This window comes from Hypomesus nipponensis, chromosome 15 (genome assembly GCF_054491055.1).
Source record: "Hypomesus nipponensis isolate SF chromosome 15, ASM5449105v1, whole genome shotgun sequence".
NCBI lineage: Eukaryota > Metazoa > Chordata > Actinopteri > Osmeriformes > Osmeridae > Hypomesus > Hypomesus nipponensis.
In genome coordinates, this window is record NC_140375.1 from 8,266,315 (window position 1) to 8,293,905 (window position 27,591).

A 27,591-nucleotide genomic window follows, 5' to 3' on the forward strand; every position below is an offset into this window, starting at 1 on the left:
CAACATCTTGTGTAGACTAAGGAGGCCCTCTGAGAGTTGTTCAGCAACACAGTTTAGTGCCAGTTGAATGGGTTAGGGCTGAGGTTAAACAAAAAATGTGGTAGTGGCTGACTACTTTTCAACCAATTAAGTCCCAGCAATCCTCCTTGGACTTTCCTCCTTGGCTTATTTTGGGAAAACACAGTCAATCAAACTGGAGATGGTGTAAAGAGTTTAAATTCAGACAAGAATTGTGTGACTTTTTTCATATTTCAATTGATTTAATCATTTATTGTGCAGGGTAAATGTTTAAATGGGTGTGGATCAGAATAGACCACTCAAGTCTGACTTAATTACTGAAAATATTGATCGATCCAAAGTCAAGATTGTCCTTATGGAATTTCCCATATTTTAAGTGATTTTAAGTGAGGCGCTTAGCATTAATCTAAACCCTAACCACCCTAACCCTGCGGCTCTGCGAGCTGAACTTAGAAAATTGGGTAATCGTCTGAAAAGAGGACTATGTTGACAGAAAGTCCTTGAGATAATCTGATATAAACTAGAGATTCTGCCCTCAAGAGGATTAATCATTTATAAATTGGGGTTAGGGGGTGGGGTAGGGAAGGCGGTGAAAAGGGGATCATTGATTATCTCAGACATTGGCCTATTCCTGTGCTCAGCCGGGAGAGTAGAAGGAACTGTTGTAACGATACAGCAGTGATGGAATTTCTCCCGCCACGTCAGTTCAGAGGCGTGGCGCCACTGCAAAACCTCTGTGTGACATGTGATATTTATAGATCTCTCTGCTAACAAATATTTAATGAACATTAGCAGTCAGCTTTAGGAGGTAGATATAGCAATACAAGTAACACTCGGAAAAGTAAATAGCGTCTATGCGATGGAGTTTGGGCTTGGAGGGAATTTATTTGCATATTAAACAATAATATGTACGTGGAAATATCCATAAGAAATTTACTTTTTCATGTTGGGTTTTCACTAAAGCGTTCACCAAAAACAGTGCACTAGCAAAACAAAAAGCAACACTCAACAGTGGTCAAGTCATTCAGTGATGTACTTTCCAACTTCTGCATGAATTCAATTATCATTCCATTCGATAGATTTCCACAATGACCACAAGGTGGTACTGTTGTCCAATCATTTTGACGAGGAAACTCACGCACCGCCTACGTCTCCACGTTGGTTTGCGTGCTCAAGCTCCTCCCACTCATGCGCACGTTGGTGGTTGTTGTGACAGATTGTGGGGTGAAGTTTCTACTGCAGGCTGGCTTGCAAGAGATGGTTCTAAAACAATAATGTCCGAACTACTGGTTAAAGAAATGGAGAACGTATCACTTTGTCACAAGAAAAAAGATGATGGACCTGTCAGCAGTCGAAGTTTCCTTTTGGTAGACGAACAAGAAAACCTACAAGTAAGGCTTGCTAATAGCTAGCACACCAGCTATGTTTGCTAGCGGAGAGAAGCTAATTCAGCTTCCTGTGGGGCTGGAAAGCGAAAACAAAACCAGTTCAGGCCATTGTATTATCATTGAGTGCCATCTTGACGAGTGGGAGCCAGCTTACTAGCTACCAAGATAATTACACCTCCATAGCTAGCTTCCTAGACCAGTTGTCTTCGTTTGCGATCTAATCCTTTGTCGTAGTCTCAACTCAACAATTAAATCAATGTTGTCTGACAGCTGACAAGCATATTGACCTATGCAACATTGAGTTGGCTGGAGACAGTGACCGTCACTATATACCCTTATAATTTACTGCAACCAGCGAGCTCACTGCTACTCTAAGAAATAACACATGATGACACACCAGTATTTTTTTTCTCCGGGAAAGCCCCATCGTGAGTCAGCTAACCACACCGACGGCTAAGTAACTCTTTTGTGCATAGTTCAGGCCAATCTAGGGCTCTCCTTGGTCAGTGTCAGTGATATAATGTTAACATTAGGGGTAAACGTCATCCAGCGTTTATAATTCAAAAATAAACTAGTCCATGTAAGAGTAAATGAAGGAGGATGCCACCAAGGATTGTATATTTACAATGCCCCCCACCCTTTGGAAAATGTAGTCTTTGCCTATGTCAACATGCTGAGTCTCATTGTACGACAACTAACCTTCTACCCAGGTCAACGATGAAGCAGATTTCCTGGAGCGTCTGGGCTGTGGAGATGTGGCAGGGGTTAAGGTCATCTCCATCTTTGGCAACACCGGCGACGGCAAGTCCCACACGCTCAACCACATCCTGTTTGATGGCGAGGCCGTGTTCTACACCTCCAAGTCGCCCAGCTCGTGCACGGTGGGCGTGTGGGCGGCCTACGACCCGGGCCTGGGTCTGGTTGCACTGGACACAGAAGGGTTGCTGGGGGCCGCAGCCAATCAGAACCAGCGGATGAGGCTACTGCTGAAAGTAGGGGCACTTTTATTGGTTTCAGATCGGCACATAGATGCGTTGCACATTTTTCTTGGTTCCTAAACTTCTGCACTCCTCCACCTCTACCGTATTCCCATGTCTTCTCTTCCAACCCTCTCCCTTTCCACCCCCCACCCATCCTTAGGTTTTAGCCATATCAGACGTGGTGGTGTACCGCACCAGAGCCGAGCGCCTCCACAATGATATGTTCCAGTTCCTGAGCAGTGCCTCGGCGGCCTACCTGCGCCACTTCACCCCAGAGTTGAGAGCCCTCTCCAGCCGCTGCGGCCTGGACGTGCCCCTGTCCTCCCTGGGGCCGGCCGTCATCGTCTTCCAGGAGACCACACACACACAGCTGCTGGGCCACGGTGAGGGGGGAGTGGGGAAGGAGGGGAAGGATTATGGGGATGGCTTCTCTCATATCCGCTACACAAGGCTCGTGTCTTCTCAATCAAGTGTGCGTGGCTCCGGATAACCCGTCACACTGATGCTGAACACGGGTGTTAGTTACCATCCCTGTCGCTTCGTGACCAACCCGTATGTTCATGTTCTTCCCCTTCCCCTCGTGTAGAGGGCACTGTTCCAGGGCACGCAGATACCCTCCTCCAGAGGCGCTTCCATGACCTGGGTCTGGGAACAGAGGCCTTCAGCTCTGTCCAGTATGTGGGCACCCAGACCATCACGCCCCCTACTGTGTACAGCATGCTACAGCAGGCCGTCACTCAGCACATCAGGAACACGGCCACGCGCTCACCACGCCAGCCCGCCATCGTGTTCAGCGCACTGCAGGTCAGGGGGAGGAGGGGGGGGGGGTCTGTGTGTGAGACAGAGAGGTGGGGATGCAGGGGTCAGGATGTTTTGGTGTGAGTGTGTTTATTTTTGTTTCCCGTCGTGAGTCGTGTGATGTAGGGATGCACTGTTCTCTATTCCGAGGTGTGTTTGTTTGTCATTTCAACCCCACCACCACCACCCTCAGGCTTTGAGCGAGCGCTTCTGTGGGGAGATCTCAGACGACAAGGTTCCCCTCTACTCCTTCTTCCCCGACGAGTACTTCACCTGCTCCTCAGTCTGCCTCAGCTGCAAGCAAGTCGACCTCACACACACAACCACCATGCCCAACAAATGACACACACACACACAGAAAAATAAATTCCTCTTTGCCACACACCATATTATGCTGTGACACCTCCCGTGACCCCCCCCTTCCCTCCCCAGCATGCGCTGTAAGAACGGGATGAACCATCTGAGAGACCGTGTGCCCCACATGGCTGATGGACTGTGTCACTATGCCCACCAGTACAACAACAAGCTCCTGATCTGTAAGGTGGGTCCACCTGTACATCCAGCTCCTCAACGACGCCCACCAGCAGGACCAGGATATACTGTATGTAATTGTCTGGTATGCACCATGTGTTAATTGGCCCCCTCGCTCCCCAGAGGTGCTATGAGGGGGGCAGGGAGGTGATTGTGATTCCCAAGACCTCTGCCTCCACTGACAACCCCTGGTTTGGACTGGCCAAGTACGCCTGGTCAGGGTGAGTTACACCAACGTTGACTACGCTAACAGGAACGCTAACAGGAACGCTAACAGTTTAGAATCTGTTGTTTTTAAGATGGGAAGGACATTTTAAATTGAGTGCGTCTTGTGTCTCTCTCTCCCCCCCCCTCTCTCTCCAGCTATGTTCTAGAATGTGCCAGCTGTGGCATCATTTACCGTAGCAGACAGTACTGGGTGGGGAACCAGGAGCCTGAGAGTGGTGTGGTCCGCCCTGAGGTCAAACATGTTTGGGAGGGGGTGAGACACACACACACTATTGACGTCTGCTCTATCATCAGTGTGGCTTATCTGGTTTCAAAGTTCAATTTCCCTCAAAGGTAAAGGCCTGTAAAAAGTGTGTGTGTGTGTGTGTGTCAAGTCGGAGGTGTTTCTAACAGACCACCAGAATGCTGGCCAGCGTGTCCTGGACGGGGTGTCCTTCATGCTGCAGTCTGTGACTGGGTACAGCAGTGGACCCACCAAGGCTGTCACCGCCTGGCTCACCGACCAGGTGGCCCCACCCTACTGGAGACCCAACGCTCAGATCACTGTGAGGACACACACACTTCTTACTCCTCCTCTCTCTCTCTCTCTCTCTCTCTCTCTCTCTCTCTCTCTCTCTCTCTCTCTCTCTCTCTCTCTCTCTCTCCTTAAACCCACCTTACCCACACACACAGACACACACACTGTTTGGAATAGTCCGTGTGTGGTCCAGCCCTGACCCCCTCCCCTCCCCAGGAGTGCCACGGCTGCAGGAAGGCGTTTGAGGAGGCCGACAGGAAGCACCACTGTCGTTCGTGTGGCGAGGGCTTCTGCCAGGCGTGCTCCACTAAAAGGATGCCGGTGCCCGAGCGGGGCTGGGGGGGCGGGCCCGTCCGCGTGTGTGACGCCTGCCATCGCCAGGGAGGGGTGGACGCCACAGCCAATCAGGGTGAGCAGGGACTACTCTCCTATATGACGGGTTCGCACAAGCTGTTTAAAGTGCTTGAATTTGACTTTTTGAATTTTAAGTCTTGGAAAACCCTTGAAAACAGTCATATTAATGACGAGGTACTTGAAAAGTGCTTAAATAATTTAAAGACAATATATATATGAATTTATAGTTAAGTAATTTTGTAGCAATCTTTTTTTTTATAAAACATGAATACAGTATTTTTGTTTAAAGTTAACGCCTCAGTCCATCCCCCCCTCCTGCTAATTTAATTAAAGCACCATTCATTTTTTCTGGCATTCTTTGGTTCGCGTTATAGTATATGATCATGCTCTCAATTCATTGAAGTGTTTTTCAAGCACGATAAGAGCCAAAGCAGAAATCAATGCGGTTCTGAAGGAGCACTGTCTGAAGCCGCATTCTTTGCCCCCACACCTGACTCACACACACACCGAGAGAAAAGCCGCTTCTTCTCAGACAGTGCGTGCCAGTACCGTTGATTAGGCCGAATTGAGGATGAAAATGGTCAAAATGACAATTTTTGGCAAGTATCCTCGTAAGCACCGTCTTAAATTATTTCAAAGTCCTAAATGAAGGTAAAGAGCTGGAAGAAAACTGGATTTGTGTCAGATCCGCGACATGTGCGTCAGGTCTTAAAGACAGCCGTCTAACAAACCCACTGCCGCCTGTCTCATTAATGTTAATCAAAGAACAAAAGAAACAGAAAATCACGCTCTGCTCTTGATTGAATAACATTTATAGCTTTAATAAGGATTAATTGGAAGTAAATACAGTATATGTTTGATAAAATGAGATCTCTGATTGTAGTCCTTGACTACAAAAATAGTCCTTGAAAGTCCTGGAATTTCATCATACAGTATCTGTACGAACCCTGTATTTGGGAAGTGTGTCTGTGTACGTGTGTGTCTTGACTGGCCTGTGTGTGTGTGTCGGTGTGTGTCCTAACCCCCCTCTCTGTCTCCAGTGGCTCAGGTGGAGCCCAGGGGTCTGATGGCTCGCAGGGTAACAGAGGTGGCTCAGTCCACACTGGACCTGGTCAGCAACGCTGTGGACTACCCTCTCTGTGAGTACACACACACACACACACATACACACATGTACACCACACATACACACACCAGCACACATTACATGCATGCACACACACAAAAACACCATTCACACACCATTCACACACCATGCACACTTCCACACACACCTTCCACACACACACACACACGCTGACATAAACATGCCAATGCGCTTGCACCACACACACAGTAAACACAAACATACACACATCATACACAGACATACACACACTCTTCTTTTTCTCTGACTCGTTTTCTAGATCATTGTCACCTCCGGCCTTACCCACGTGTCCCTCCCCCTCCTCCTCCCCCCCTCCTCCTCCCCCTCCAGGTTTTGTGAAGGGCGTGGCGCGGCCAGACTACTGGGTACCAGACCAGGACATAGTGCAGTGCCACCAGTGTTCCAGAACCTTCACAGCCACCCTGTCTAAGCACCACTGCCGGGCCTGCGGCCAGGGAGTCTGCAGCGCCTGCTCTGCCCACAGCCGCTCTGTCCCCTCCCGGGGCTGGGACCACCCCGTCAGGGTGTGTGACACCTGCTACAAGCGCAAGGACAGCCTGTGAGGGAGCGGGGGAGGAACTGTCCTTGTAACCCCCCCTCCACAACTACCACCACTACTACTACTAGAGACCCAGTTACACACCTCCAGAGGGATAGGACCCCCCCCCCCCTCTTTACTGCTCCACTATGTCATCTGCACTGAGAGACAGTGAACACCATCTGTCAGTACCACTCACCTGGTGGGGAGGCCAGAGAGACATGCTAGATGATAGCAGTATATTCATCTCTAGATCTCTGTAGACACTGTAATGGCGTCATATCCTGATAGGATGTGACATCATGGCTTCCTGAGGCTGTTTTAGAACAGAGCTCCAGGATGGGACAGGTAGAGGGAGTGGTAGACGTGATATGTCACATCCTGTATCAAGACATTCCAGTAAATAGATTGTAGTGGTGTTTTAAGCTGCTGTTTGTGAACAGGAGAGCCTGTCTCCAGACCCACTCCTCTAATGTTTATAAAAGCACGTCATCCTTATCATTAATAATGATGAAAACATATGTTATGTTGTCATACGTCTTAAAAGAAAAGATGATAGCAAGAATGACCCCCTGCTACAGAGATGGGTGAGGAAAGCTCACTTTGAATTGCTTGCTATGTAAAGCACAAAGGATATGCCTTAAAGTAATAATATCTCTTATTGATGTGAAATTATAGTTTTTTTTTTAAGCCTAAAGGGATATTCTCCTGTTGGTTTTATTCCATGTTGTGGACTGGAGCTATACAACACTAGCCTTCTGTGTAAGTATAACAACAAATTCAACATTTTAAAAGTGTATACATTACTTTGTGGTTTCTGAAAATCTTGTTTGGATTTTTGGTATATCAGGCTTGTCTAAATAAAGTTTAATTAAAGGTGTGTGTGGTTGAGAGAATGTGACATTAATTCAGTTTAAATGTAAGGTGTTCTGCTTCAGGGGACACTGTATCCACCTCTCTCTCTCTCCATCTCACTATTCCTCTCTCGCTCACTTTCAATTTCTTTGAGGTCATGTGGAGGTGACTTTGTACTGTGCAGGTCCCTCAGACATAAACAGACCAATCAGACTCAGACGGTGACATAACAGCAGCCATTTCCTATATTTTGTCCAATTACGTTGCCCTAAATTGATTAGTTTTATGATGGCTGACTGGCCTCCACTATGGAACACATATCTTACAGGGAGGAGTGTATGTCTGTAGAGCACATTGTTGCCATGGCAGCAGTCAATCACATGGCTCAGGCTGTGCTATGGGTCCTGAATATGATATAATGTATTGTGTAAGACGAAGGATTTAACAGGTGTAGCTATAACCCCCTATAACAGCCATACCTGTTCATATGCATCCCTGCTATAGCAGGTAAAACCCCTTTGTGAATATGTGACCAACAGGAACAACACCGTGGTGTCACAATAACAGTGTCTGCTGCCTCAGAGAAGGACATGGGACCCATTTTTCTGTCAGTGTCCCCCTAGAGCATGACTAACTCATATTGGGACAGTTGTGTAATGGGTGTGGGGTGTGAGTGTCTGTCCACCCACTAGAGGGAGCCACACTAACAGAAATTCCATGCCAGCGTCCAGACACTCAGGGAGGGCTAAATGATCTTATATACTGATCTGGGTTCAGCCAGTTCACTTGTTCAGGGTCAGTCCTTGTGGTTTTGAAGAGTTTAGAACTGATTTTAGATCAGTGAGGGTTGATCCCAGCTGGAGTGCTGAACGGATCTACCCTCAGACTGGCAGAGTTGCAATTTCTGTCTCAGCACATGACAGCCCTGAAGACATAGGACAGAGGTGGGGGTCACCTGAACAGACCTGGGGTGATGGTGAAATGTCTTGTGGCCACTGATGAGTTTACAAGTTGCTGCTTTACGTTTGTGTGTGCAAGCAGGCATGGAGGCATGCATTGGGCTGAAACAGCTGTGCTCAGACCGATTCTTAATAATGTACTATTGTTGTATGCAATGGCTTAACTCAGATCAGTCTATAATAAAGTCTTATAATAGAAAATAAGAGCTACGTTCAGAGCTGTGTTCAGACTAATCAGCTAATGTTTACAAGGGCAGTTCCAAGTAATGCATTCTTATTTTATACATGGGTTATAATCAGACTAGTCTGTAAAGAATCTGACAATAATACTAACACAGACTCGTACTTGTACTACTTCTCATAGCATAGACTGTATGTGGATGTGTGTGCATGTACGTGTGTGTGTGTTTTCTCTTCCTGTTGTCTCTGCGTGCAGGCTGAGCAGAGTCCTATGTACATCAGTGGGCAGGGTTAGATTAAACGGTCACCGTGGTTACGTGATATCTATTGCATCATCACCGCCGTCCAATTCCTACTCTTTTGTTTTGATGATGTAACCGGAGTGCAAAGACATATCTCACTGCAATCAAGGAAATAGAAATTGTAATACCTACGCACTGCATGTTGAAACTAATGGTCTGAATGATGAGAACAGCAAGCTCAAGTAGGCTTAGCGTGTACATGCATGTGTACTGTATGTGTGTGTGTCCATGCCCACATGCGAGTGTGCCCTCTCTGATCTTCTCCAGCAGTGATTCATGTCAACTGTTGACAGGACTGGTCACAGCTGGCAGTGATGGACTGGAAGGTGCTTGCAGGGTTACAGTGGGATCTGCTGACGGCCGGCTAGGGCATAGGACAGGGTGATAGTGGCAAAAGAGATGGTGGACGGGAAATCAAATGAAAGAGCAAATAGGTGTGTGTTTGTATGTAGAATGTGTGTGTTCTCATCTGTGTGTGTGGTGTGTCCGTGTTAGTGCCTTGACATTTGAGGTTGTTGCAGCCCTGAGGCTGCCTCTGCCCACTGCTGTGTGTTTCATACAGAACATTCAACTACAACCATGACCTACATGAGACAAACCCCATTCCCAGTTTCAGCCCAGTCCAGTCCCAGTCCCAGTCCCAGTCCAGTCCAGTCCCAGTCCAGTCCAGTCCAGTCCAGTCCCAGTCCAGTCCCAGTCCAGTCCAGTCCCAGTCCCAGTCCCAGTCCCAGTCCAGTCCCAGTCCCAGTCCCAGTCCCAGTCCCAGTCCAGTCCAGTCCAGTCCAGTCCCAGTCCCATTCCCAGTCCAGTCCAGTCCCAGTCTCAGTCCAGTCCCAGTCCAGTCCCAGTCCCAGTCCCAGTTTCAGTCCCAGTCCCAGTCCCAGTCCCAGTCCCAGTCCCAGTCCCAGTCCCAGTCCCAGTCCAGTCCCAGTCCCAGTCCCATTCCCAGTCCAGTCCCAGTTTCAGCCCAGTCCAGTCCCAGTTTCAGTCCCAGTCCAGTCCCAGTCCAGTCCAGTCCCAGTCCCAGCCCAGTCCAGTCCCAGTCCCAGTCCCAGTCCCAGTCCAGTCCAGTCCAGTCCAGTCCAGTCCAGTCCCATTCCCATTCCCATTCCCATTCCCAGTCCCAGTCCCAGTCCCAGTCCCATTCCCATTCCCATTCCCAGTCCAGTCCCAGTCCCATTCCCAGTTTCAGTCCAGTCCCAGTCCCAGTCCCAGTCCCAGTTTCAGTCCAGTCCCAGTCCCAGTCCCAGTCCCAGTTTCAGTCCAGTCCCAGTCCCAGTCCCAGTCCCAGTACCTGTCCCTAGCCAGCTTCTTCTCATGGTGTGCTAGCATAATTTCCAACTCTCTAAAGGGGTGGAACAATAGGCTAACTGCTGCACTAATCAATATCCACCACATGCAATTTATCAGTGTAATTACTCCCTTTTACCTAAAGTACTTGAGGTCTGGTGCAAGGTGAGCACTTAGCCAAGCATCCTTGGTGATTAGCCTAGTCTAGGATTCATTGTTCTTAGCCAAATCCTGTTATTGTTCCCTGCTGCTTCACCTGGAGTGGAGAGAGCTAATGGGAACAGGTTAGACGTTCTTAGAGAAAGGTACTGGAGAGGGTTCTTCTGAACATCCAATCAAGGGCTATTTTCCGTGGCTGGTGGATGAATCCCGCTAGAGCCCGGTGTTGAATGAATGGTTCTACCAATAACCAAATATGCCTCATTCTGAGAAGTTCTCCAGAGGGATTTACCCAGAAACAATGAAAGAAGCCCTTGGTTTGTGGTTCTATGAGAAGAACAGGCTGGTTTGTGGTTCCATGAGGAGAACAGGTTGGTTTGTTGTTCCATGAGGAGAACCGTCACTGTCCCGACAGAGTACGGCAGCGGAAGAGCCTTACTGCTGATCTGAGGATAATAGCAGTGAAAAGAGGAGGCGTATTGAGTGGGTGAGAGTGTGTCATTATCTACTCATCCTACAGCCTACGCAGAAGCCATTATACACACACACACACACACACACATAGCCTCAGCAGTGCAGCTAAACATCCATCAGAAAGCTCACTGTAGCGTGTCCGATAGTTAGCAGATAAACCATGTACAGTAAACATTCCCCATGGGTGCTAATCTGAGCATCTGTGAGGTGAATCACTTTCCAGAGATGATCTCAGTCAGGAAAACCTTCAAGGTAAAGAAAGTAATACACACTGAAGACTGAATTATTACATTTTCTTTTGAGATTCGAGACAGTCATACAGGCATTATATCCTGCCTGTCCTCTTGCAGCTTCTCAGGTAAGAAACTAGTTACACCTTTGGACTGACAGTAGCAGGAGTTGACCTGTACGCTGTCACTATACTAGGTGTTTTACAGCTCCAGTTTCATCTTTATGTATGGAGTCTGTTCTGTTTACTTCAGCACTTTTGGACGTGTTTATAAATTACTCCTGTCATTGGTGTGTCCATGGTAACTGTATCATATTACAGTTTGGGGCACAGTATATATGGTTGTTTGTGTCCTTGTTCTCTCCTTGCCCCTCTCTCTTTATCTTACTGTCAATCTCAATGGACTCTCTCAATGACCCTGACCATAAACCTGGCCTGTCTCTCGCTCTCCTTTCCTCAACCCGCTCTTCTCTCCTCTCCAGTCTTCCTTTCTCCTCTCCTCCCTGACTAACAGGGCCAGGATAATAGCAGTAGAGTTACTACCAACATGACTCAAGTGCTGTGTGGCTCACTCTCACTGCCCTCATCCCCTCTCCTTTAACATCCTTTTTTCTTCTCGCTTCCCTCCTTCTTCCCCCTCCCCCCCATCCCATCCTCCATTCCCTGACTCAAACAGCAGCAGGACAATGGCGGCAGAGTTACTGCTAGCAGGAGTCAAGCTCAGAGTGGTAGGCCTCTTTCTCACGGCCCAGAGTTGAAGAGAGGCCTTGTCTGCTCACATTAGTGACCTGAGCTTAGCCCCCGCCACCCCCCTGCCCCTGCCCCTTACTGAGCCGAAAAGCTGCTCCACCAGAGACAGAGAGAGAGGGGGGTGGGAATAAGGAAACAGTCTGTGTGTGCGTGTGTGTGTTTGAGGCCAGGGGTCATTGGGTTCATTGAGGGGAGAATGCTTTCATGTTTTCTGTGACAATCAGGTTTGGTGAACAGGATCCAAGGGCAAGACAGCAGTCACTCCCGAGGAATAGAAAGCTGCTCAGTCTTAAAACGATACCAGATGAGGCTAACTAAGTAGAACCCCACCATAACACACCCATGCTAGAGACAGCATGTGGGGGTTTCAAGGTACCGATGGACCCTGCACCCTGTGGACTGAGCTAAGCTGCAGTTCATGTTTAGATCCTGGAACTCCAGTAGCCCGCAGAATCTGCGACGCTGGTCCTGATCTCCAGGGAGATTATGACAGAACCAAGCACTTATTAGACAGAGCAGAAAAACATGGAGGCAGAGCGGAGTTTTAATATTATATTACTGTATTTATTTATCTTTGTACAATGTAATTACAATACAAATATGTAGGTTTAAATACAAAATTCTGTAAATAAAGATTAAAAATAAATTCCACTGGTTCGTTAACGACTAAGCTATGGTTTACAATCAACGTTTATGAGGTACCTTAGTTTGCTTATTTTCAACATAATCGATCTACATGTTTTAATTCTGAGGAGCGTGCAAAAGTGGGATCCTTTGTGGGATTAGAGAAATAAAAACATCCATTTCATGAGTGACTACGTCTTCCTCCTATAGAGAGAAGGGAGAGGGAGGGATTTCTCTTTAAAAGGACAACTGATTGGTCCAAAACAAATACATGGGCCCCACAGAGAGGGCTTTCTTTGGGCCAATCAAAAATAAATATTGTGTCACAGGAAGAGATCTGATTGGCTGATTAGGTCATGACAAGTTAATTACTATAGAACCAGGAAGATTATGAATTTTAAAGTCTTTCTTCCATCTACTCATTCTCCCTTCATTCTGTTCATTCTGTTGTTGATGTGAGTCAACCCTGTTCTCACCTGGACCTAACCACACACTCCTCCTCCTCTCTCTCATTCCAATCCCATGATTCTCCATGATTCTAACTTCCACAAACTCAATTCTTTAAAAGTATGCCATCTTTGCATCCCTTACTCACATTCTGTTTTCTTTTTCTCCCATATGTCATGCATTCACCCTCCCTCTAGGTCTGTGCTTTGTCCCTTATCTGCTCCATGAAAGCATACACCACCCTGTCCATCCTCAGCCTGGGAGAGCGTGGCCCAACCCCCAGTCCTGCTGAGCACCCATGGCCAGGTGACCACCCTGTATCTGACTCCAGTTAGATTGATTTATCAATGCTGGAATGTAGTGCACCATAGTGCCACACAGTTACACAGTGTTCTGGAGTGATCCCTGTGGTAACAAGTGTTCTGGAGTGTTCCGTAGTATTCCAGAATGTTTCAGCCGGTTCCAGATTGTTCCAGAGTTTTGCAGTGTTACGGAAGTGTTGAGATCCATATTTCCAGAGAGCACCCCTGATAGAGCCCTGTGTTTCAGCCCTGCAAGGTCCCAGAGCAGGGTCATCTGGAGCCTGGGGACAAATACTTACAGGGGCAGATTGACATGAGGGGTAATAAATTGAGGGTGAAAAAGGCATGCTATTTACACTCTCTCCCACACACATCATACACTGCTCTGGATTGAATTAGCGGTCACGGCAATATGGCTGCAATTAGTCATTCATGTAGTGACTCATATTCCCACAATGCCCCCCTCTCCACTTCACCTTATTGTCCAATCCCAGCATTCCTTTTACCTTCCTTGATCCAGTTCAACAAAAATAAATACAGGGAAATCAAACACTGTTTTAAAATAACTTCTTTCAAAATATAATTTAAACTTGTTAAAATCAAATATTACAAACAAATAAATAAACTGTTTTGTCCATCAATCAAATAAATCTTCTTATTGGTCATCATCCTTTTGGGTGAGAGGTCTTTACTTTGAGCCCTGTCATTGGCCAGTTAGTCAGGTCTCTCTCTGCTTATTGGCTTTTCTCACTGTGATGATTTCGTGTTCTCCGGCTCCTCTTCCTCCTCTTCTTTAGAACTGACCCTGATGACAGCCAAACAGGAGAAGCTATCTGAAGCTAAGCACAGGGTCAGGGGAATGGATTGAGAGGGGGATGACAAGAAAGGAGAATTGAGGAAGAAGAGAAGAGTCCAGCGATGGTTGGAAGGATGAGGCGAAGGGAGGGAGGAAAGAAAAAAGTGGAGAGGAGGTCCAGTCAGGTCTGGCCTGAGGAGAGTCTGTCAGCAGCAGTCATCACCAGGCCAAGGCTTCGGCTCGCCTGGTTAAAGCTCAATCTCAAAGGTCTTCTGCAGGTCGTTCGAGAACGGGTTGGGTGCCGCCTTTGGCTGCTGTGACGGTGGCGGCGTCTTGGTCTCCAGGGCGGCCCACTTAGCCTCAAACCGGTCTGCTTCCCCTGTAGCCGGGGTGGGCTGCAGCGCCTCCTGTGGCCAACCACTAGTACTGCAGCCGCCGTTGCTTGAAACGCTGCCGTTCTGCGTGACCATAACGCCGCTGGATGCGGAGGACACGGGGAGGCTGGGTGCCAGCCCGTTCATGGTGGGCGGGGCTCCGAAAGGCGGTGTGGGAAACCCGCTCGTATGAGGGGCGGAGCTAGGGTAGCCATGGTGATGCCCGACACTGCCGAGTACGCCCGTTTTGCCTCCGGTCACGCACATGGAGGCCCCACCCACCGAGAAGACGTTGGCGACCATCTGGGAGGGCGTGATGCCCACCACGGGCACACTGGTGTTGGGGTAGGTCATGCTGCTGGCCAGCCCGGGGATGTAGCCCTGCACGAACGCAGGCTGGAGCGGCGGCTGACCGTAGAGATTACCTGGAGCGGGAGTGGCATCGTACGCCAGGGGGAAGAGAGGCATGGAGCTTGGCAGGGGGGCACCGAGGAGGGGCACACCGGTCATTGTGGGCCCAGACATGGAGGGGACTGTCATGGAGGGCAGGGACATGGGAGGGCCAGACATTGGTGCCCCTGGCATGGAGGGCAGGGACATGGGGACTGACATTGGTGGATTAGACATGCTGGCACAAGACATAAGGGACACAGACATAGGGGCACCTGACATAGGAGCGCTTGACATAGAAGAAAGTGACATGGGAGGAAGTGACATAGGAGCTGCTGACATGGAGGGAAGTGACATAGGAGGAAGTGAGATAGGAGGAACTAACATAGCCGATCCTGGAGGGCCAGGAATGATGGGAATGGGCGGGGCAGGCTGGGAGGGGGGCGGGGCCAGGGTTGGGGGCGGGGTTGGCTGCTGGGCCCTGACAGCCTTTGCGACCTCCTCCAGCCAGCGCTCTGCCTCGGACGGCGTCCTCCTGTGTCCGCCCCCGTGGACGGCCATGGGGGGCGGGGACTGGATCGGAGGCTCCGCCTGCACCCAGGAAGAAGTAGCTGGGAGGGAGAGGAACAGGAAGTGAGTCACAAGAGAAGGACGGAAAACACGGTGAGTTTGAGTGAAGGTGGAGGGAAGTCTGGTGAGGTACCTTGCAGTGGAGCAGGCGGGGGGGGAAGGCTGGGGGGCACACTGCAGGCTGGCCCACCGTTGGCTGAGGAGTGGGGGTTGGAGAACAGCTCCTGGGAGGGCTTGGTGAAGGACGTGTTGATCTGGCTACAGAGAGCGTTGATGCCATCGGACTCCCCCGGCACAGACAGCTCCAGCTCTGGGACTAAAGGGAGAAAGAGGGGAGGGGGGGTGGTGGTTAGCATCAAGTCAGACATTCAGTAATGATTTGAACACAGAGCAGACCAGGAGCATCTCAGGGCCTGTGGTGTGTGCAACACAGCCACACTGCTGCAGATCAATGGTGCAACACAGCAGGCCAACCTGACCCTGGCCAGCTACTATAAATAGATTAGACATTTAATTCCCCTATCACTGTCCTATCCCTTACTGAGCTAAGCCAGAGAGAGAGAGAGAGAGGAAGAGAGACAGGGTGAGAGGGGGCTGAGTGGGATATGGACAGAGGATGAAAGAGTAACGCTCTGTGATTCTTAGGAAGGCAGCGGTGTGCAATCCAGCTGCACTCTACCTCTCCCTCCGTGCCCTTTCTCTCTGCTCCTCTCCTCTCTCCTCTCCTCTCCTCCCTTAGAGGCAGATGCATGTCTCTCTGGAGAGAGCAGAGCCCTCTGTTCCTCTTCTGTTATCTCTCTCTGGTCTTTCCTGAGGCACAGCTGTAAATCTCACACTCTCCTGCTATGGCCTGGACTATGATGGGAGTGAATGTGTTTCCAGAGTTTCTCTGAGGCTCAGACAGAAAGCCTGCTTGAATAACACACAATCAATTCTAAATCAATACCTGCATTGCATTACGTTCCTTCAGAAAACCCAGGAACTGGGAAAGCAGTGGCATTGATTGTGTGTGTGTGTGTGTGTGCGCGTGTACATATGTGTGTGTGTGTGTGTGCGCACGCATAGACACACACACAAGTCCAGGTGAACATGCTCACCAGGATTCTTTGTCTGGAAGTCAGTCTTGCGTTGCAGGGTGGAGGGCAGGTCGTTGAGGCGAAGCGACAGCTGGCGTTTAAATGGCGAGTTCTTCCCGCTGAGGGCGGGGAAACCCCGGAATGAGCCCTGGCGGACCAGCTGCTCGATGGGGGCGTGGCGGCGAGGGATGGCGCGAGGGCCGCCAGGCTCCGCCCGCTCCACGGGAGAGGCCGCACTCTCTGGGGGGGAGGCGGAGCCAGGAGGGAGGGCGGGGATGGCACAGGGGGTGTCTGGGGGGAGACACGACCCAACAGGGATTAAGATGGCTGTACCAGAAGATTAGGCCCGGTCTGGGACTATGGACTACTTTCCTTAGACCGAGGCATTCTGGGAACCAGAGTCCTCCTCACCTTTCTTTTTCTCCTGCAGCTGCTTCATGATCTCATCGCGGTCGCTGCCCTGCTGGCTGCAGGAAGAGTTGACGCGGAAGGAGCCCTCGCGTACGAAGGAGGTGCGGCTGGCGTCGAAGGAGGCTGTGACGCCACACTCCTTCTCCCTTCGTTGCTTCCTCTCCAGGCAGGCCGCAAATGCACAACCCACAGCGTGGCTCAGTCTCTCCCCCTGGTGGATGGGAGGCGCAACAGCAGCCTTTATCAATACTGAGCAGATCAATAACCATTGGTGACCAACCCTGACCTTAACATATCACGTGGCTCAGCGCCACCTAGTGGACAGTCACCATAACACATGAAGAGGCATTCTCAATACTGGACTGATGTAAAGCAGATGGTTTAATGAGCATCCTTTTCTGATGCTTTGGAGTATACCTAGGCTTTATCTCAACAGTCTTTCCTACACACCAGGAGATGAACAATGACCAGCATCACAGAAGCCCTGCTGGGAGAAGCTACTTTGGGCCCTTCTGTTACAGTCTCATTACCCTCCCTCTATCTCTTTCCCTCTCTTCTATCCATCTCTCTCTCCATACAGATTGGAAGTAGATGACCCAAGAGTAGAGATTGGGAATAAATGACCCAGCCCAGGCAGTAATCCTGACGTTAATCCCTGGAGGCTCTGCCTGCATACCCTGGATTATTCATCTGTGTGTACAGTATCGCTGCATGTGTGTGTGTACGTGTGTACACTGCACGTACGTCTGCATGTATGTCTACATTATGTCATGTATGTGTATGCTTGAAGTTTGTGTGTCTGTGCTTGTGTGACCATGAATGACTGCGTGTGTGTGTGTGTGAGCTCACCGAGTCCTTGAGCGCCATGAAGCAGTGACAGATCCACCGTCGGGTGGTGCCATCACGGCAGATGTAGGAGAAGGCCTTGTCATAGTTACGATCTGGAGCGCAGAACGACACCTTCTCTATGGTCTGGTCCACAATGAGATCCTGGGGGGGTGGGGGGGGGGTGGGGGGTGGTGGAAGAGAGAGATGGAGAGAGACAAACAAAGAGATACAGATAGAGAGAGAGATGGAGAGAGACAAACAAAGAGATACAGATAGAGAGAGAGATGGAGAGAGACCTCAGGTTAGAGATGAGGGTTGTGGTGTCCTGGTGACCTTGTCTGACTGTAACCTATAGGTACCCCCCCCCCCCCCCCCCGCGCCCTTGTTGGGAAACAAGCGAGGGAAGGGGATGAATGGAAAGAAAGACAAAAGTGGGATTCCACACACGCACTTCCTTCCTCCCCTCTATCTGAGGAGAGTGAGGGAGGAGAGAAAATGATAAGAACGGAGAGTTAGATCAGTCCATTCATGGCGGGCCAATTAGTGGATGAAGGCAGACTAGTTCAGAGGTGACAGACCGTTCATATAAGAGTCTGGGACAGAGGAAGGGCTGAGGGTGTGTGTGTGTAAGGAGAAAGAGAGAGAGTTGTGGTGGGTGGAAGTTACGGTGCAGAGTTCTGGGTAATATCTGTGTCTGTTGACGTTTATTTCAGGAGTCATGTCATTATGAGGGGGCCTGTGACTCAAGCTGAACTGGCAGCATGGTGTGGGAGGGGGGTGTAGAAGAGTAAAGAATGAGGGGGTCATAGTAGAAAGAGAAGGGAGTGGGGGTGGGGTGAAGAGGGTTTTACAGACTTTGCTGACTCAAAGACAGAGAGGCTTACAGGAAGAGGGGAGGAGGAGGGAGGTTGTCGGTAAACGGAGGAGAGAGGAGGATAAGGGAGTTGAGAGAGAGAGGAGGGGGTTGTGGGTCACCACACAGGAAACAAGAAGAGTGCTCTGTAAGACCCTTGTTCTTCACTCTACTGTCTCTTTGTGTGTGTGTATGTATGTGTGTGTGTTCCTGTCTGTCCGCCCCCCCCCCCCCCCCCCCCCAGCTCCAGCCTTCCAATCTAAAGCCTCCTCCTGTCACCCTGGCGGATCAACAAGCTCATCAGGCACGGCAGGAACACCCGTGTGGGGCTCCTTCTGCTCCTGGCCCGCAGGGCTGACATCATCAACATGGGACCAGACTGAGCAGTTCACTCGCACACACACACCTACCTTTGTTTTGTCATCCACCACCCTGAGTCCATCTGCTGAAACCCACAGGACGGCTTTGACTGTCTTCTTACCACTCTGGAGAGAGAGAGAAAGAGAGTTAGACTTGAATCTATCACACAGTGCCTTACGCCCTACTGCAGCTAGCCCGTAGCAGTAGGGTGTTTAATGCTGGGTGGGAGGGAGGCTGCAGGGCTGAGGGGCTAGCAGGGGGGAGGGGGCATGGGCAGGGTGAGCCAGCTGGCACTACCCCAGGGCTCTCCAGAGGAGGGCACTACCCAGCACCAGAACAGCAGTACTAAAAATACCCACTCAATAATACAGTACCGGCACTGCCTGCCTGCATGACACACTGCGTGTGTAAGAGAGAAGGAGGGGGAGAGGGGAGTGAGTGTGTGTGTGTGGGGGGCACAGGGAGAGTTACGGGAAATAAAAGCATGACAACGTGGGTGAGTTCTGCAGAGAGAACGGTGAAAGGATGACAGGAGACAAGCATATGAAAACAGTATGTTTGGATGATGGAGTGAGGAGAAGGGGAGTGTGAGTAGAGCAGAGTGACCATGGCTGGGTGGGAACAGACAGGCATCACTGCAACCCAGGAGAGAGGGGGAGGGAGGGAACATAAAAGAAGGAATGAAATGGCAAGTGGGATGAGTGCGGAGAGCGAGGGATGAAGGAAGTGGAGAATTAAAATAGCAGAGCGGGCAGACATGCTGATGAGGAGGAAAAATCTGAAACACACATAAACACACTCACACAAATAAATACACACAAACACACACAGTCATCTTGCTGAGCAGTGGACAAAGCCAGAAGAACAGAATAGAGCGATGAAAAAGAGTGATGGAAAAGAGGGATAGAATAGAGAGATAGAATAGAGAGATAGAATAGAGAGATAGAATAGAGAGATAGAATAGAGAGATGGACCATCACATGAAGTAATAAACATGCAGGCAGCAGAACAGAGGCTCTGTCTCCAGGCTGCTCCTGGGGGGTGATGGGAGGGGAGATGGGTCTAAACTGGGGGTGTCCAGGCCCTCTCTGACCCTCTGCTTCCCCTAGGGGAGGGGGGGGGGCATGCCTGGGGGCCCGCTGGACCTCCACAAGCATCCTCCTGCCAATCTAGATGTTCCATAGAGTGTAGCCCGAGAGAGGGTGTGTGTCTGTTTATCTGTGTGTGTGTGACCATGTCACACTGTTCGCACGGTCCCTGGCGAGCCTGTCTTCCCAGGGGGCCGAGCACCAGCGAGGGGAAGAAGGGCAGATGGAGGAGGGATGGAGGGAGGGACGGACGGAAGCAGGAGGCCTGAGATAAATAGATAGATGTGCAGCTCCACATCTGTGAGCCCCCAGCAGGGGGTTCGAGAGGAGAGGAGGAGGAAAGAGAGAGGAAATCGCGGGAGGATAAGAGAGAAAAAGATCTATGGAGAGATACTCACAACTTTGAGCTTTTTGACGGCCTCCTCACAGACATGCATCCCTCTGGATTCCTCCACTTCCACCAGGCCCAGGTACTGCAGAGAAGGATGGGGGGGCAGAATAAAACACTGCCCTTATTGATTTGAAAGGTAGACATAATACTGAAGAGAAAGAGAGGAAGAGGAGGGGGTGAGGAATGGAGTGGAGAAGAGGGGAGTGAAAAACAGAAGAAGCCCTTTGAGACATCCCCATCTAGCCGGAGCTAACCAAGCAGAGAAAACCGAGGTTAGAGAGGGAAAGATAGTCCAGAAAAAAAGTATTTCTCTACCTCTTACTGAGTTTATTCTTAGCCTCAGAGAAAGAATGCTTTCATCACATGTGTGTGTGTGTGTGTGTGCATGTGTGTCATCCAGTTCCATATTTGGTGCAGAACTGTAGACGTGAGTTACCTTCAGAAAATTGAGTGAGCAAGAGAGACGAGGAGAGATGGGACACGAGAGATAAAGAGAGAGAAGGAAGGGTAGACCATGCCACAGTATTGACTCCTGGAGCTAGTTCCACTTTACTGTTAATTTATCTGCTGGCTCTCTGCAGCACTGCATGCCAGCAGGGGTATTTTCCATTAGAAAAACCCTCCCTCTCTTGCTCTCTTTCTCCCCCTCATTCTCTCTCCCCTATATTCACCCTCTCATTTTATACATCTCTCTTCCCTCCCACATCGATTGCCCCCTTGTAGTTCTAATCTCTCTCTCTTTCACCACTGTTCCTCCCTCTCTCTGACCACCATCATCCCTCTCTCTCTTTCTGACCTCATTACCCACCCCTGTGTCTCTCACCTCCTTCTGTGTCTCCCCTCCCCTCCCCTCCCCTCCCCTCCCCTCCCCTCCCCTCCCCTCCCCTCCCTCCCTCCCTCCCTCCCTCCCTCCCTCTCTCTCCCTCTTCCCTGGCAGGCTGTGCGGTTGTGTGCGTTGTGGTCGAGTGGTTGTATAAGTCGTGGTTGTGTTTGTAGTCATTGTGTTGGGTATCTGATTGGTCCCTGGTCAGATTCCAGTCAGGCTGAGTTGAGGTTGTTGGCAGGTTAAAGTCTGTTCAAGGTCAGGTCAAGGTGGTTAGCGTGATTGGTCCTTACCCTGACAGGGAAGTTGCACTTGCCCCTGCGGACGGCCTCCTCGTCAGCCTGCCACTGGTGCGGTCTGCTGGCCTCTGGGACGTAGCTGGGCTTCTTCCTCCGCAGGCTCTGGCGTAGCTTGTTCATCTCCGGGGTCTCTGGCTCCCTGTTACTACGGAAACCCAGAGGGGGAGAGAGGGAGGGGGGGGTTAGAATGAGTGTGGCATCCTTAGGGTGGGTTTGAGGTTGGGCAGAGGAAGGTGAGATGGGGGAGATGAAGCACTTATCATCCTCTTCACCATCATCCACCTCCTCATTAGACATTAGGATCTTCCACATCATCATCCTCACCCCTATTTATAAACCCATTACTGAAGATTTATGGGGTGTATGTTTCGTCCAATCAGAGCCACGAGCAATCTACCCCCCCCCCCTCCCCCTCTTGACACTAGAGAAAAGAATGTTCTGTTGTGGTGCCAACCGAACCCAGATGGTTCACTTTGAACCCAGCACAGAGCCACTGTGAGCCCAGTAAACACACACACACACCGTGTATGTATCCACACATATGTTAAAACAAAGACACACACAGACACACTCTTCCCCATATCATAATTAGGACATCCACTGGCCTGCTTTGTGCTGGTAATGTAAGCCACCAGCATAATGAGACATGACACTATCAAAACAACAACCTGTTTAAATATGCTAATGACAGTTTTCATGCATCACATCCTTGTTTCGCTCTTCAACTAGGAGTACTAAGCCAGAAAAATATCCCTCCTTCTCTCCCTCCCTCCCTTCTTTCTCTTTCTCATCCTCCTCTCTTCTTAGTTCACTGTCTCTTTCTCTATCCCTCACTCCCCTCTTCTCTCCTTCCACTCTCTTTCAATCTCCCCCATTGTAGCTCTGGCTCCTCTCTTCTCTATCCTCTCTCTCGATTGAATGCTGCCTCTCCATGTTCCTCAGACCATCCAGCCAGTCATCTCACCGTCTGTTGGAGCGGGAGGGCATCTTTCCAGGTGTCTGAGCTGAACTGGTCCAACGTCTGAAGGTAGAGGTACTAGTGATCCTCAATACTACCCTTATATCATGGCCATGCTATCTACCCCGCCACACCCACACCCACACCCACCACAGCTTCCCATAATCTGTGCCACATCAAGGGTAACAGGTGTGAGACACAGCCCAGAGCAAGTGCTCGTTAGCCACGCGTGTCGCCTTACACGCACACGCACACACACACACACACACGCATTCATACTTGATTACACACATCTCTAAAAGAGCTCTGAGTGGCCTTACTCATCCCTGGCATTGCTGGCATGGTTGGTATGGACCCCTGCCAGTTTGCAGGTCCCTTAGGGGGCATAGCAGACAGCAAGGCACGCTTGTGTAAGTGTGCATGTGTGTTTGTGTGTGTCGGCTCGGGCACTGTGCCAACTGCCTGGCACCTGTCTGGAGCCTGCCCATGGAGCTTTGGGGGCAGGAAAACTTCTGGTGACAGATAACCAGGGAGGGGCAGGGCATGGGGGGTAAATGCCGGGGGAGGAGAGAGCAGGGAATGGGGGAGGGGTGATTATAAGGAAGAGAGGAGGTAAGGGAGAGCTCCTGTGTGAGTGTGTGGGTGTGTGTGTGTGGTGTGTGGTGTGTGTGGTGTGTGTGTGGTGTGTGGTGTGTGTGGTGTGTGTGTGGTGTGTGGGTGGTGTGTGTGTGGGTGTGTGGTGTGTGTGGGTGTGTGGGTGTGTATGTGTGGTGTGTGTGTGGTGTGTGGTGTGTGTGTGGGTGTGTGGTGTGTGTGTGGTGTGTGGGTGTGTGTGTGTGGTGTGTGTGTGGTGTGTGTGTGGGTGTGTGGTGTGTGTGTGGGTGTGTGTGTGGGGGGGAGGGATTAGGGTGGGAAAGGGAGAAGCAGAGAGGCACAAAAACGGAATGATGGAGAGAGAGAGTCTGCAGTATTAAAAAAGTGGGACATGAGAAAGCAAAGAGAGAAAAGAGCAGGCGAGGGAGGAGAAGTGAGAGAGAGAGGATCCAGAGAGGAAGTGGGAGAGGAGAGAAGAAACAGGACAAAAACACAGAGGAACTGAGAAAAAAAGGAGAAAGATCCTTTCATTTCTATCTCTCAGTTCTCTACTCTGATTGGGGTCACAGTGTTTTAGAGTTGAGTCTCTTTCTGACAGTTTTCCCAAGGGGAGAGCTCCAGACCCAGCCTCAGCCCCAGCCTCAGTTCTATCCAAGCCCCAGCCTCGGCACCAGTCCCTTCCCCGGCATTGACCTCGGCCACAGGGACTGTTTCGTGTCCACACACACAGGCATACACAGGTCCATGTCCCATCAAGCAACAAAATAGCAAAGCCTTCCATTGCACTGCTATGAGCTCACCTCCCGATGAGAAACAGCTGGAGTTCACAGTTTTACACAGAGAGAGAGAGAGAGAGAGAGAGAGAGAGAGAGAGAGAGAGAGAGAGAGAGAGAGAGAGAGAGAGAGAGAGAGAGAGAGAGAGAGAGAGAGAGAGAGAGAAAGAAAGAAAGAAAGAAAGAAAGAGGAACCAAAACAACTTTACCATAACCTATAAATCAAATTTAGTAATATAATTTGATCTGTCCCATTCTTCTTTGTCCATCTTTCTCTCCATTCTCAAAGACTTTGTCGGCACTTAACATTAGGAAAGAGTTTTCCTAAATCAATCCATGTATTATAGCAACCAGATGTAGACCATCTTCCTCTCATTCTCTCCATCCTCGTTCCACTCCTCTCTCTCCCTTCTTCCCCTCCAATCACCTTCCTCTTCCTCCCCGTCGTCTGTTGGCTATGGGTCATTTATATATTTACTCTGCCATAAATCTACTCTGACCTGCCCTGACCGTTCTACTGGTGAAATGAGCTCTAGTCTATACAGACTAAACTGTTAGCTTTCTCTCAAATCTGTATGCACTGTGTGTGTGTATTGACTGTGTTAGCTCAGTGTTGGACAGCAGTTTGACAAGTTGTTTGTACTGGCAGAGTGTGGCAGCCCTCAGGAACCAGCTGTTCCCTATTCTAAGATACACACACACACACACGTATGTTTACACTAACCCAAACTAGTACCACAATCTAAAGCAGAAATACACCAGTACACACATCTTTCCATCGATCTCTTACAGTACTCATCTACCCTTTATACCTCCTCCTCACTCTCCCTCTCCCTAACCTCCTCTCCCCCCACCCCCCCCACCCCCCTCCCACCTCACACAGACCTGTTTCCTTATGGATGTCTAATAACAGTTATTTCCCAACACCTAATTAGATTTCAACAGGGGCATATGCACACACACACACACACACCATGCCCTTCCTCCGGCCCATAATGATATTAGGCCCCAAGAGGCTTCTGGGAAGAAGGTCAGGACAAATTCAATTAGTGATCAGGACTGGTGGGTTGGCATAATGAGTCTGACTTCTGACCCTTGACCCCTGCACCAGTGCACTCTGGGATTCCATTCCAATGTTACTAGGGAGCAATCCTCACAACAACAGGTGGGACAAGGCATCAGTTTGTAGATCTGTGCCTTCAGACATATCCAGACCACACCTGACACTGCATCTACAGTTACACCTCATACTGAACACACACAACTGCTAGCAGTGTGTGTGTGTGGCAGGTCTTCAATATGAAGACTAGAGAATCTGAAGTCTGTGATTCACTGGCATTTCTAATCAAAACATCTGCTTTACTCACCAGTCAACTGCTCTGTGAACACCATGACTCATCATGGACACACACCTTTGCCCCTAGGGTCTATTTCCATCTCTGTACTCCTGATCTCATTATCTCATCTTCCTCTACCAATACTACTGTCTGTATGTCCACCACTGTGAAGTGTGGTGTTGCATGAGTGTGTGTGTGTCTGTTCCGACCTGGAGATTAACAAGAAAACTCTTAAATCCCCCTGTGCCCTTGAAGCAGCAGGCAGGACAGGCAGAGCGGGCACAGCAGCTTGTGCGTCTGGTGTGTGAGTGTGTGTGTGTGTGTGTGCGTGTGTGTGAAAGAGAGGAAAAAGGTTGTGTGAAAGAGTGTGTGTGCGTGTCTTTGTATCTGTGTGCTAATTATGTTTTTTCCAACCCTAAGTTCCTGAAGCAGAATTGATGTGCACACACTAACACACTCACCCACACACACAAACACACAAACTTGCATGAGCAAAGTATAACACTCAGTAGGCAGCCATGACATCATGCAGACCCTGTTGAGCTTTCTAACAGCGCAAATATCACCTTTTCCCCTTTCCCATATCCCCCTGTTCTCTCGTCTCCCTCTCTCACTCCTCTCTCCCATATTCCTCTCTTCTCTTCTTTCACCTCCCTCTCTCACACTTCACTTTCTTTCTCTTTCACTCTCTCTCTTTCTTTCTCCCACTCATTATTTCACAGGAAATCACGAAGCACGTCTAACAGCGTTCTCCTTTTTTTCCCTTTTTCGCTGAGAAAAGAAAAGTGAGTTTTGCCAAAACAGTCCCACCCTCCTGCTAGGCTTGGCTTGGCCCCAGAGCTTCAGTAACGTCTCTTTGTCATGAAGACATCCCTAAAGCATGCCATGTCACATACACACACACACACACACAAACTGTCTCTTCTCCTGCATAAACAAATGTTGCTGAGCTGTGTGTGTATCACGGGTGTGGTCAGTAATCCTCTCCATATGGACGCTAGGCTAATGCAGCTGCTAAGACTATTAGCGTGTATGAGCCGGTGGATACACTCTCCATGGTCCATCAGATTTGCCAGCTGCTGAAATCACCAGAGCCAGAACCCTGATGATAAAGCTAGTGCACCAACTCAGAATCAACAGCCAGATTTCACACTTACTCTGAACCAGCAGCCTAATGCTAATGCTAAAGCTAGCGCACTAACCCAGAACCAACAGTGTGCCGCTAACGGCCAATGCTAGCGTGCTACAGCTAACCCCTGAGTAGACTGGTATTGACTTGTGGGAGCAGCTAGCTAGCAGAAACAGGGTCAACCCCTGTAGTTGTGCAGGAAAACAAGTCCAGCGTACTACAGAGACTAACTCTACAGTTGACCCACTTGTCACAAAAAATAACTCACACGTACATCTGTGCACAAATCTACAAACATGCACACACACACACACACCCTCCCCAGCTGCAAACTCACCTGAGTTCAATGGCCTCCCCCATCTCACAGCTGGAGCTCATCTCAGAGCGGACAGAGCGGCGGAGAGGGAGAGAGAGAGCGAGGGCAGAGGAAGGAGAGATGGAGAGAGGACGACGGGCAGCTGAGAGAGCAGAGCGATGGAGAGAATGGTGCAGTCGACGCAGAGAGGACGTGATGAAAACCAGCTTGGAGCGAGGGATCGCTGAGAGAGGAGAGAGCCCCACCTCTTCTTAAGGGATTAACTTGGAGAAGGCGACCGCTCGTGTTGACACACACACACACACATGCAGCCTACCTTTACACACACAGGCAGCGTTCACACCCTACTGTCCCTCAGTGTGTGTTGGTGGGGGGGGGATGCCTATATACACAGAGACACAGGCACTTCCAGAGAAAGACACACAACAGTTGTCCGGTTTGAGGAGTCAGTAAGCTGGACGTTTCCGTTTCAGAATCTCCCAAATCGCGGATGAGAGAAGAGCAGGGAGGACGAGACACCGAGCGATGGAGGGAACGAGAGCGAGGGTTAGTGAAAAGGAGAGGGAGGGTGGGAGAGAGGGAGGGAGGAGAAGTGATTATACAGGGCAGGCAGTGACACAGTTTCAGGGGTCCATCTGTGAAGCCCAGCAAGGGCAGACAGACCATGGCTGGGTCATGACTGGGACTGGAGGTGGGGCTAGGTCAGAACCAAGGATGGAGCTAGGGCAGGGGCTGGGGCTGGGCCAGGAGCTGGGGCTGGGCCAGGGCCGAACCGCCCCTGGAGCAGGGACAGGGGGTGGGTCAGGACCAGGGATGGGGCAAGAGCTGGGGCTGGGTCCAAAGCAGGGGAAGGACCATGCTGGGGTTAGCAGCATTGAGGCTTAGACTGGGAGGTTCTGGTTGGGGCTCTAGGGGGAGATGGGAGGTTAGTGTTGGTGCTTTGAGCTCAGGAGAGGTGGTTAAGGTTGGGGCTAGGACTGAGAGTCATGGAAGCTAGAGCTGGTAGTGATGGATTGGGGTTATGGGGCATTGAAGCTGGGGCTTGGGCCACTAAGCTGTTTAGCACTAAACACAACAACGGAGGTAGAGATGGAGATAAAGATACACAGAATACAATCCTCTTCCTCTCTTGCAAGCCAGTACAAATAGAGCACA

The 27,591-nt window shown here is 50.0% G+C and overlaps 2 protein-coding genes across 2 annotated transcripts; one reads left to right on the forward strand and one right to left on the reverse strand.

The window, feature by feature from the left end:
* The first annotated feature begins 1,217 nt into the window (after nucleotides 1–1,217).
* Nucleotides 1,218–7,379, forward strand: LOC146257310 (zinc finger FYVE domain-containing protein 1). The gene is made up of 12 exons (XM_084675031.1): nucleotides 1,218–1,409; nucleotides 2,117–2,398; nucleotides 2,547–2,769; nucleotides 2,973–3,190; nucleotides 3,378–3,484; nucleotides 3,617–3,725; nucleotides 3,839–3,936; nucleotides 4,079–4,196; nucleotides 4,318–4,488; nucleotides 4,677–4,869; nucleotides 5,855–5,953; nucleotides 6,292–7,379. Exons 1-12 carry the CDS (start codon nucleotides 1,293–1,295, stop codon nucleotides 6,522–6,524), a joined length of 1,968 nt encoding a protein of 655 aa, XP_084531157.1. The 5' UTR covers nucleotides 1,218–1,292; the 3' UTR covers nucleotides 6,525–7,379.
* Nucleotides 7,380–12,282: 4,903 nt separating this feature from the next.
* Nucleotides 12,283–26,603, reverse strand: numbl (NUMB like endocytic adaptor protein). Its single transcript, XM_084675173.1, has 9 exons — nucleotides 26,458–26,603; nucleotides 21,324–21,474; nucleotides 20,215–20,289; nucleotides 18,779–18,853; nucleotides 17,537–17,677; nucleotides 16,688–16,898; nucleotides 16,298–16,567; nucleotides 15,334–15,516; nucleotides 12,283–15,241 (listed from the first exon to the last, which is right to left on the reverse strand). Exons 1-9 carry the CDS (start codon nucleotides 26,496–26,498, stop codon nucleotides 14,115–14,117), a joined length of 2,274 nt encoding a protein of 757 aa, XP_084531299.1. The 5' UTR covers nucleotides 26,499–26,603; the 3' UTR covers nucleotides 12,283–14,114.
* Nucleotides 26,604–27,591: the final 988 nt, after the last annotated feature.

Excerpts from the sequence above, each read along its gene's own strand:
- LOC146257310 (XM_084675031.1), top strand. The coding sequence starts at position 1,293 with ATGTCCGAACTACTGGTTAAAGAAATGGAGAACGTATCACTTTGTCAC. Across the intron at positions 1,410-2,116 it reads ACGAACAAGAAAACCTACAA|GTCAACGATGAAGCAGATTT; the intron begins GTAAGGCTTGCT and ends CCTTCTACCCAG. Across the intron at positions 3,937-4,078 it reads GCCAAGTACGCCTGGTCAGG|CTATGTTCTAGAATGTGCCA; the intron begins GTGAGTTACACC and ends CTCTCTCTCCAG.
- numbl (XM_084675173.1), bottom strand. The coding sequence starts at position 26,498 with ATGAGCTCCAGCTGTGAGATGGGGGAGGCCATTGAACTCAG. Across the intron at positions 18,854-20,214 it reads CCGTCAAAAAGCTCAAAGTT|AGTGGTAAGAAGACAGTCAA; the intron begins GTGAGTATCTCT and ends CTCTCTCTCCAG. Across the intron at positions 16,568-16,687 it reads GCTGCAGGAGAAAAAGAAAG|ACACCCCCTGTGCCATCCCC; the intron begins GTGAGGAGGACT and ends GTCTCCCCCCAG.